At 52.7% G+C, this 10,887-nt stretch overlaps 1 protein-coding gene across 1 annotated transcript in view; it reads right to left on the reverse strand.

Annotated features, from left to right (window-relative positions):
* Nucleotides 1-6,888, reverse strand: part of Smad7 (SMAD family member 7) — a 28,794-nt gene extending 21,906 nt beyond the window's left edge. The window contains exons 1-2 of the mRNA XM_027397918.2: nucleotides 4,941-6,888; nucleotides 3,581-3,634 (exon numbers count right to left, since the gene is read on the reverse strand). Coding sequence (XP_027253719.1) covers nucleotides 3,581-3,634; nucleotides 4,941-5,556 — 670 coding nt within the window. The 5' untranslated portion in view covers nucleotides 5,557-6,888. The remainder of the gene's footprint in view (nucleotides 1-3,580; nucleotides 3,635-4,940) is intronic.
* Between the last annotated feature and the right edge of the window lie 3,999 nt (nucleotides 6,889-10,887).

A 10,887-nucleotide genomic window follows, 5' to 3' on the forward strand; every position in this document is an offset into this window, starting at 1 on the left:
GAAAACAATGGGGGAGGCAGGAAAAGGAGTTCCTTGTTATATGGCGCAAGCCTGTACTTTCTAAATTATGATTCTTGCCCCACTATTTTCTAGAGATTGGCTCCTCATTCCCCTCCTCCACTCCCCCAAATGGAAGACACCCCATGGCCACTCCCCCAGCTCTGGCTGGCTGAATGCCAGGGGCAAGGTGTATTTCAAAGGCAAAGCCTGGCCTCTCCAGGGCAGGACCTAGAGACCTCAGTCAGGGTGTCAGTTTGGCTCACATCAAAGGTGAGCCAGCTCCAAGATGCAACCACAAGTGATTTTTATGAAATGTGCTCTGGCCTCTGCAGCGCCTTTGATCTTAGGAGGGATTTACACACTTTAATTAGGCCTCCCTACCACCCCTGTGAAGCAGCAAGGCATTGGATAGGCACACAGGTAAACTGAGGTGCCACTGACTGGGTCAGGGGCCACCCAGGGAGCTGAGCCACCCAGGTCCAGCTCTTATCCCAGGGCTTCCATTCCCAAGCAGTCCATGGAGTCCTACACCTCTTCCCTGGAGTTGGCCATGCTGAGCCAATCTCTGTTGTCTAGATTGGCCCCAAGCTATTCCCTAGCTTACAAAGGTCAAGTGGGCCAGATCTGCATCCACCCACCAAACAAGCTGCAGATATAAATTTAAGTCAGTCTCATCTTCCACCGCTATCTCCTTCTCCCCAGAGCCCAGCCTGGCAGACAGCAGAGCTGGGCCATTCCTGGCTCTCCTCTACCACTATTTATTACCAAGCTCCTAATTAAGCCCTTGGTTCTGTGGAAGACACACATCCCCTTCTCCCAGCAGTTCTAAGAGAACTGCAACCTAGAGTCTGGGGAACTTTTAAGGTTCTTTCCAACTTAGTTCTTCTGAGTTTCTCAGGTACTACTTTGTATTGAATTGAATGAATGATCTAATCAAACTCATCTACTGCCTAGTCTTAACAAGACTTGGAAAAGCTAAGAAACCTAAATTAAGAGGACCAGATCACAGATCTAGATGCCAGCAGTTCTGCTAGGCTTTTAAGGCTGTTCCATAAAGAGGTCATCCATCCATCCATCCATCCATCCATCCATCCATCCATCCATCCCAGCAGCCAGTCCCCAGCCTCAGAGCAGCAGATACAGTGCTCACAGGAAGTGGAGGCCTCAAGCATCCCAACTCTACAAAATGAGATCTAAGAGCAAACAGCAAATCCTTTTTCCTTGTGGGATGGGGAAATGGGAGTGCCTTCATGCCTTGCCAATGCCACAAGTCACAGCCACTTTGCCCTAAGGTCCAGACAAGTCCAATACTCACTGTAGACAACTCTGGTTTGGGGCTGTATATGGAGAACCAGGTGTAGACCAAGCCCAGGCCTGTCCAGAGGCTGCAGCTATCACAAACGAGTTCCTGGTTCAACCGCTAGTACCTCCAAAGGTTCCTAGTTCAACTCTACCAGATTCCAGCCCCTTTAATCACTTCTGAAGCAGGAGACTTCACAAAAGGGTTCCCTCAGTTGTCTCATTAAGATTTTAACAGCTGTCCACTGTAAAACCCTATTTCCTGTTTCACCTATGTAACCCAACACCAAACTCTTCAAGCTCAGGCTGGGAAAGAATATCTGAATCCCCAGGTCCAGTGCTTTCCCATACACTGAGTCGGGAGAAAAGTGTGTGACAGCAAAGCTCCCTGAATCTGTCTGGTGACAATAACCCTGGGTCACCACAACCAGCAAAACCTACCCTAGACCAGTTCCTTAGCCCAGTTCCAGAGCCTATTCTTACATAGCGGTGCCTGAGTTTGGGTTTGGTGCCTAAGTTTGGGTTTTGTTTTAAGCAAAACATTTGGGGTGACCAACCAGCTGCCTGGGTTTCCGGTTGGCAGGCTAATCACTTCCTATTGGCTGATCTGGGCAAGGTTGCTCCCCTCCTTGGAAATGGCACATTCCTGTCTTTGTGGCTTCTCTGTTTACACACATTTTGCTACCTAATGTCAACACTTGCTAATGAATAAATATATCACTCCACTCCCTGAAAATGAGGTCCTGGCCTGCCAGAATGACTGCTTAAATCTTGTGAACAGATTTACCCAGTATCTTTCTTGCAAACCCAAGAGCACATGGCCCTTCTTTTCGATGGAGTCCGGGCTTTAGGGGAGCATCTACCAGATCTGTCGTCACCTCTAGGGCCACAGGGACTTCTCTTTCTGCTTAAGTTAACTCCCCACATTTGAAAGATGCACAGGGAAAACAAAACCAAAACAGAACTGAGGTGGACCCCTGGAGAAGTAACCTCCTGAAGATTGATTCTTTAAGCCACAAACTCAAGCAAGATATAGCCATTAGAGTTTGCTAATGCCAGTTAAAGTTTGTTGCAAATACAGAGATCCAGTTATCTTGTCATTAATAACCATTTATCTGGTGTTTTGCAAATCGAAAGCAAAATATCACATACTCTGCAGGCCACCTATTAGACAGGCACCAGGCAAGCAGCAACGCCTTCCCCAATTGAGGGGACTGGTGGAGTTTGGAGGGAGGGCTAGCTGGGACTTTACTTACACATTCATTAAGTATTTAACTTATGACAATGTCCCCACAAAACTTTTAATGGATAGTGGGGGCGGGGAGGGGAGGAGGGGGGACGACACAACAGTCAAAACTTACAAAGCAGAAGGTTCCAAGAACTAAATAGCACCCAACCCTTCACTTTTCCTTCTTCTTGGCAAAGGAAAGATGTCACAAGTGTCGTGTTTTTGTAAGCACCACATAACAGGCACAAAAACCAACATTAAAACCTGGACTTTGAGCAAATGATTCTGAAATTCTTCCACTGTGGAGGAAGAGGGGCTTGTCCTTGCTGTCATCCCCAGTCTGTTTTGCTGACCCTGTCCCCTGGCACTGTCAGCTCTACAGGGTTGGGCCCTAGTACTGCCAGCCAGAAGTTGAATACAGACAACCACAACAGGGCTGGTGCCAGTCTCAAATGGGCTTCTGCCCTGGCCCCCTGCCATCCAGTGACAAAGCAACAGGCAGGCAGAGCTATGCTGAAAACTTTTCATGGTCCTCTACCAAGAATTCTGAGAAAACCCCAGGAGAAAACTGACTTGTAGGGGACTGAACAGGGAGAAATAATCAAATTCCCTCTAAACTTGTTGCACTCCTTGAAGACCTCCAGTGTTACTGCTCCACACCGAGGCTTCTGAAACGTTTCCCATCCATTTAACCATCCCTACCCACACTCTCCTGGCACTTACAAAGCTTCACAATGTTTCCATCAACCTGTCCTATTTGGCTCCCAAGACATTCAGTGGATTAAAAGCCTCCATGTGTTAAAGCTGAACTAACTTCCGTCACACAGTTCAACTGCATAAAAAGGGAACAAATTGTAAAACGTATATGGGAAAAATAAAAAGCTGTCTTTATGGGGGGGGAATCCAATCACAACAACAAGAAAAATCTACCAAACATACAACAGAGGAAACTGTAACTGCCTTGAGCAAGCCAAGCACCATCCGAGGCCCCAAATCAGACACAAAAAACAGGGTTCTAAGAAAGGAAAAGACCTTTGAAAATCATTTACTCACCAGTTGGTTTGAGAAAATCCATTGGGTATCTGGAGTAAGGAGGAGGGGGGGACTCTGAAATTAAAAAAGTAAGAGAATATAAAGGCTGAGCCATGAGAAACAGAGATAGAAACTTATGATAACTCAGGCATTCTTTTAGCCCAACTGTTTGTCTTAGCTGTGGGGGTTGGAGGCAGGGCCGCGAGGCGGTGATTGCCTTGATATTTAGCTGTCAGATAAACAAAAGAGACCGCCTGGCGCCAGCCTCCGCGCTCCGCTCCTCCACGTCTGCAGCCGCCGCCGCCGCCTTGCTCGGCGGGCCGGCGGCTGGAAATCACCGGCTGGGCCAGGGCTCCACCGGTGGGGCAGCGCAAAGAATAGCCCGCAGGGTGGGGAGCGCCCGGGGTTCCATGGAGTCCTAGAACTACAGGCCCCGCTCCCCCGGTCCTCCCGGCCTCGACAAGCACAATTCACCTCCATCCCCGCTGCTTAGCTTGGCACCCACGCGCCCAACTAGGGAATCCTACCTAGCCCACCGAGAAAAAAAGCACCCTAAGTGTGCTGCTGAACTTGGAAGACTTGAGGGAAGCAGGGTACGCCCCTCTACCCTGAACACCAAGATGTGGAGAAAACAGAAGGCATGGAAGAGCTAGGACGATAATATAGGTATAGGAACCTGCTCAGGGTCCCAGCTATGAAGGCCAGGCTCCAGGGCAATTAAGAAAAGGGAGACACAGGGGGCTGGGGTTCTAAGGACCACTAATGGTATGCTTTTCGGTGCGAAATAAAGGTAAAAGTAGGGGACCCAACTTCTCCAGGCTGTTTGCTCCTTCTCACCCTGTGGCTGGCATAGCTAACAGTGGATACCTAGTTCGGTCTCCATCCTACCACAGCCCCCAAACTCCAAAGCTGAGAGGCCAGGGCAGTATCTGGGCCACTTGAGCCCCACGTGACTGTCCTTATTTACTAAAGGAGAGGAGACTTTCCAACTTTTATAGCTAGTTTCTCCCAACCTTCCTTGGCGGGCTTGGACAGAATCCAACTCGGCCACACACCTCAACGCCTATCCGGGTGCGGGGGAAGCGTGATCCCCACTTCGCTCTGAATTCCCTTGCTGACCCGGAAATAAGTGTGTCTCATTTTCTGCAGCATGTCTGTTCACTATAAGCATAAACAGTCTCCATGGGTCCTCCACCAGAGGGTGGAGGCGGGAGATAGAATATGAAAGGGAACCCCAAAGAATGTCCGAGTTTCCCCTTGTCCCTTCCCTGATTTTATTTCCCTCCTCTCCTCCAGAAGGGGGATGCACACACACCCTGGGAATTCTACCAACACTTCCGCGCAGGAGGGAACGAAAGGTGGACACAGAACAACTTCTTACCTAGTTCGCAGAGTCGACTAAGGTGATGGGGGTTGCAGCACACCAGCTCGGGGTTGATCTTCCCGTAAGATTCACAGCAACACAGCCTCTTGACTTCCGAGGAATGCCTGAGATCCGGCCACCTGAACACTTTGCACAGCAGGAGGGGGAGCGAGTAGGACGAGGGCGGCTGCGCGGGCTGCGCGCTGGCGGGCGCCCCCGGGCCCAGCCTGCAGTCCAGGCGGCCGGGCAGCAGTAGGCACGCGGTGCGCGTACCGCCGCGGGACTCCACGGCCTGGAGCAGCAGCTCCAACTGCCGCTCCTTGAGTTTCTTGAGCACCGAGTGCGTGAGCGCCTTCAGATCCGCCTCGGCGCCCCCGGCCGCCCCTGCACCCGAGGTTGGGGGATGGGGATGGTGGTGACCTTTGGCACCTCGGACCGCCTTGCCCAGGCAGCAGCCAGCCCTGCCCGCGCCGCCGCCACCAGCCCCATAAGCCCGGCCGTCCGTCGCCCCTTCTCCCCGCAGCTCGCCTCCGCCGCCGCCGCCACCCCCCACGCCCTCCTCCTCGTCCTCGCCGCCTGGCGCACGGCTCCTCCAGAGACGCCGGACGAGCGCAGATCGTTTGGTCCTGAACATGCGGGGCGAGGAGGCGAGGAGAAAAGTCGTTTGCCGGCTAAGGAGCGAACATGACCTCCGCACACCATGAAGAAGTCGGGCGCCGAGTTGTGGCAGCAGGCGCAGGCGACAGCAGCAACAGCAGGGGCCCGGGCAAGAGCGGCGGCGGCCCGATGGGCGCTCCGTGGCATGCGCCAGTCTCCCGGAGGCCGGGGCGCGCGCGGGGCCCGGGGGCGCCCGCCGGGGATCGGGGCCTGCGCTTCGGCTGCCCCACCCGGCGCGGCCCGCGCCCTGCGCGGCTCTCGGGCCCCGGCGCGCCCCGGAGAAACGCGGCCGCCGCTTCCCTGGGGGCGGCCGAGACTGCCCCGGTGGACGCCTCCCCCAAAAGAGGCCCCCCTACAGTAGCTCCCGAGTGTCGGGCTCGCCAGCCTCGGCTTCCTACATGGAAGATCCTCGGGGGCAAAAAAACGAAAGGCGTTAGGCTGTGCTACTGAAGGGAGGAAAAAGCCTCTTTCCCCCTTGCTAAGCAACTTAATTTGGGGGTGGGGAGAAGCAGGCAATTAAAAAAAAAAAAGCAGGCACACGATTTATTTTTTTCTTCTATATCCTTAGTAACCGGATCTCCTCGAATTCTGTGCTCGCGAAGACTAGAGGGAGGGGGCCGAGTAGACTTCACCCCGCGTGAGACGTCTGTAGGGTCTCTCAAAAAAAAAAAAAAAACCCAAAACCAAATATGCAAAGCCCCCAATGAAAAAAAAAAAAAAACACACACAACACCTCCTGGCACCTCGGAGGTCTGGGGGCCACCGGATGGAGCCCGGGTTTAGAAGAGAAAATGTTTACAAAGTAGAACAAGATGTTGGAGGGGTGGGGAAAAAACGTATCCACGAGTTACATCCCCCCCTTTTTTTTCCTTGCAGAACCCTGCGGGTCTTCCTTTCCTTTTCTTCTGCCAAAAAAAAAAATCGTATTTCTTTTAATCCACAGAAGGGTCTGGCTAGGCTGCTTCAATCTTGCGTGTCTGGGTGTTTCAGAGTCTCTGGTCTTTCCTCCTGCGCTCCCGGGGGCCCAGGTCCTCGGCGGGGACTTCCTCGGCTCTGGGGAAGCAGGGACAGAAGATGCTGCGGCGGCGGCTGCGCCCCGGGGGGCTGTCAGCGCAAGGGAGGGCGGCGCGGCGGCGGGCTCCGGCGGGTCGCAAGCTCTCGCCCCCGAGGGCACAAGCAGCAGACTAGTGTGGGGGCCGCCGATGCCCCTTCCCCTGGTCGCCGGTGGCTGCAGAGGCTGCCCGAAGGAGCTACTGGCCCCGAACCGACTGTGGCGGCAGGAGGCCCGGGTGTCCTCTCGCTGCCTCTTCCTCCGAGACTCTCCTCGTCTCGCCCGGGAGCCTCCTCGTCCCCCGTCCGCCCTCTCCTGGCGCTCGAGTCCTTCTGCCGCCGCTGGGGGCTCGCCGCGCCGCACTCAGGGACTCCGGGGCCGAGCGCTCGGCGGCGTGGCGCCGGCCGGCTGGCTGGCTGCGTCTCGGGCAGCTCTCTCCGGCGCGGCGAGCGGACCGAGCGAGGCGCCCGGCTGGCTCTGCTGGCGCAGCTCGGGGACAAGATCCTCTGTGCGCCGATCTGCTAGCGAGTGTCGCCCGGGGCCTCACGCCGTCTAGACACCCTGTCGCTTTAAAAAAAAAAAAAGCGATTGTGTTTCGCAAACAACAGATCGGGTTTCTAAAAGCTATTTCAACCCCCCCCCCCCGTTACCGCCACCCTCTCTTAGGTCTGCAGAGGGGTACGCATGGGTGGAGGGAGGTGGGAGGCCGAGACAGCCCGGGGGTCGACGGAGACCCAGCGGGAGCAGGGGAGAAATCGGAAGAGCTGGGGGCATGGAGCGGGCGAGTTTGGAAAGGAGCGAGTCGGTCGGTGGCCCGATTTAGACCAGCGGAGCTCGCCCCGGCGATTCATTCATTCGATTTGTTTTAAGGCCCTGGCGGCGGATCCCTTGGAAAGGGGAGGAGAACGCTGTCTGTTTCAAAGACATTTACACCGGCCAGGACAGAGGCCCTAGGAAGTGTGCGCTAGAGGGAACAGCCGGGCGGCCGAGGGCGGAGAGGCGGCGCGAATGTGACCTCAGCGGCCGCCGTGCTCCCTCCCGCCCTCTCCCGCTCCGGGCTCGGGTTTCTAGGACTGCCTGGAGAAGTGTGTCTTGTGCACAGCTCTGGAATGCATTTGGCAGGCTGACGAGCAGCGAGGGGCAGCATCCTGGAGGGAGGAGGGGTGCTGCTCGCCTGTGCGCCGCCGGCAGGTTTCCTCCCGGCCGTTTAGACCTCCGGCACCCGCTACTGGGCCTCCCGGCGCGGGAAGGTTACCCAGAGAGCAGACCAGCTTAGAGCTTTCATTCGCACGCGGGGGCCTGTTCCTGGGCCCTGCTTGGCCTCGTGGCTTTCAAGGTGCTTAGGGTCAGGGTGTTTTAAAAAGCCATTCCCAGATGCAGGTGACTGCTTGGAAGTAGGAAAGATACTTGTCAAGCAAAGGTCCTGGGTGCTGGTCTGGGAATAGTTACTACAGTGTTAGAATGATACTGAGGCCACTAGTTGGCATGGTGATCCAACCTCACATACTATTTACTGGGTTTTTAAGAAGTCATTTGAAAGTGTGAGATTACGACAGTAATGAAACTCAGAGGGGGTTTAGAGAATTTTTACTAAAGGCAGAATGTAGTATTTGTCTCCCCACCGGAATTATGTTCTGAAAAGGATAAATTTTAAATGCCCTCTCTATCCAGTAATAATATGTGATACATATTTAGAGGGCTGGAAGTATAATTCAGTGGTGGCCCTGGGTTCAGTTCCTAACAGCTCGTGCATGCTCGTACACACACACACACACACACACACACACACACACACACACACACACACGGTAGAAAAAAATACTTAGAGTTGGTTATTCAGACCATTCCTCTACCCTACCAAAATCACAGGAATGAAAAAGAAAACCAACAGTAGTTTTGGTTTCGTGATCCCCTCTTGGCTACGGAGCCCTAAGTTGTAGAGAGAAGACAGCAAAATACCAAGCGTATGGAACCATCAACAGGACAGAGAGCAGCACTTCGGAAGTGACTGAGTAGCATAGTGACTTTGCTAAACATTAAAGTGCTGCTTATTGGAATTGTGTGTACACACTCTAATGCCTCCTGGGAAGAAGGCAGCAGTCAAGATGACCAAAGAAGGAATGGGGAAAGGATGGATCCAGCGTTACATGCAGGGAGAAACCAGAGAGACAGAAATGAGGTCTAGGAAATGTGTGGCACAGTCCCTTAGAAAGGAATAGGAAGGGGCTGAAGCTATGGCTCAGAGGTTAAGAGCACTTGCTTCTCTGCCAGGGGACCTGAGTTTTCCTCCCAACAACCAATTCGCCACTCCAGAAGAATCTGACCCACCTCTTCTGAAAACTGATTTCATGTTGGAGTTCTGCCACTCACTGGGCAGAGCTTGTGCTAACAGTGGGCCCCAGGTAAGATGCTGCTTTGAAAGACTTTAGGGCTTTCTAAGCAAGGGTCCTGTTCTTTTGTTTTGTTTTGTTTTTCGATACAGGGTTTCTCTATGGCTTTGGAGGCTGTCCTGGAGCTAGCTCTTGTAAACTGGGCTGGTCTCGAACTCACAAAGATCCTCCTGCCTCTACCTCCCGAGTGCTGGGATTAAAGGCATGTGCCACTACCGCCCGGCTAGGGTCGTGTTCTTGCAGGACCCCATTTTCTCTCTCTGTTCTGGGTCTCACTAGACCAGAGAGGCTAAACCAGGCTACAAGGTGATGGGAAGAACTGAATAAACAGAAAGCAAATGCCATCCTTCTAATTAAGCTTTGTGGCCACATGGACAATCTGAAGAAATCTGGAAACATGAGTGGTTCTAAGACTCTGTGATGAAAGGCCTGAGTACACACAAGGCAGATAGGTGTGATGGGTATTTCAGGAGGTTGAATCTGATGTCACAGCTTGTCTGGATGGAACGTGCATATACTTGCAGAGTTATGTTCCCATCTAGTGTAATTGTGGGTGTTTTAATTCAGGCGTCACCTCTATTTTGCCCTCTCTACACAGCTTTCCTCCTTCATTTTACTACTTGACGTAGAAGTGGGTGGGATGCTGGGCAAGTATCTGCAATGGCTGATGCTTTATGGTCCCTGGCATCCCCTGAATCTGTTAGCATCCCAGCCTTCTTGACAGCCAGCCCCACCCCATCACATTCTTGTTCCTTCCCTTTCCAAGAAAGAAGCCAGAAGCCAGCAGTAGAGCTGTGCCTGGCTGGCATGCTTAGAAAGGGAGGGCTCTTCTTTCGCTTCCCAGGCACAAGTGGGACCCACAAGCACCCAACTTCAGACTATTCTGATTCTTTAGAAAAGGAAGTTAGGAGTCCAAGCTATTGTGAATGAATTTGATTCTGACCATTTTCTGGCAGAGAACGTGGAATAAAATATCTCATTTGCAGTTGTTTATTTCCTGTTGTGGCTTCTATTTTCATCTTTTAGTCACTTTGGTGATAGTAATCAAACCCTAATCATGGTGCAGCCACAAGTCACAGAGACCAAAATAGCAGACTTATGACAGACAAGGATGGAGACAGCTAAGGACCTGGATATTAATCACCAGTCCCTGTGCTCACTGCCCATCGGCTAGGTGTCTGGAGAAGAGCTTCAGCAGAGAGATATTGGCTCATGCCCGAGGCCTCTGAGCAGCTGGGGTCCCAAGACCCAGAGCAGCAAATTGCACAGGAAGTGGCCTCAGAAAAGGTAAATTCTCTGCACCTGTCAAGGAAAGAGCTGGCTCCCAGAAGGGCCTGATTTGAGCCAAATAGAGAACTAAAAGAGTCCCCTAAAAGTCTTGACACCCCAAAAGTAGCACAAGCAAAAGCAGAAAGCCTCCTCCCTGGGAAAGACAAGATTCTGCCTCTTGGTTCTTTTCTTGTTTTTTAGAGATTCCGATGGAAGAGCAGAAACTCCACCGGGCCTCTGGGGGTGGGGTCAGGGTGAGGCAGGGACAATTTTTCTTGCAAAAGCCAAAAGGAGAAACAATTGGAAAATATCAACATTTGTTGCACAATCGCTCCCCTAAAGAATGCATGAGTGAGTCCTAAACCATTCTCAACTGGCGGCGATACAAGTGGAAGTGAAGTTACGAAAGGGAGGCTGCATGAGTAAGGCTAGTGTGGCTCTCACCATTTCTTGCCTTATCTCTGGGAGAACACGAACGAATGGAAGCACGTCTAATTCACAATCAAATAAAGATGCCGCAAGCCCTGACTCATCAAATATTCTAGCATTACAAGTAGTGTCAGCTGGTTCAGGGTGTCTGCCAAAGCAGGTACTGAGT

This window comes from Cricetulus griseus, chromosome 2 (genome assembly GCF_003668045.3).
Source record: "Cricetulus griseus strain 17A/GY chromosome 2, alternate assembly CriGri-PICRH-1.0, whole genome shotgun sequence".
In the NCBI taxonomy this organism is placed as follows: Eukaryota; Metazoa; Chordata; class Mammalia; order Rodentia; family Cricetidae; genus Cricetulus; species Cricetulus griseus.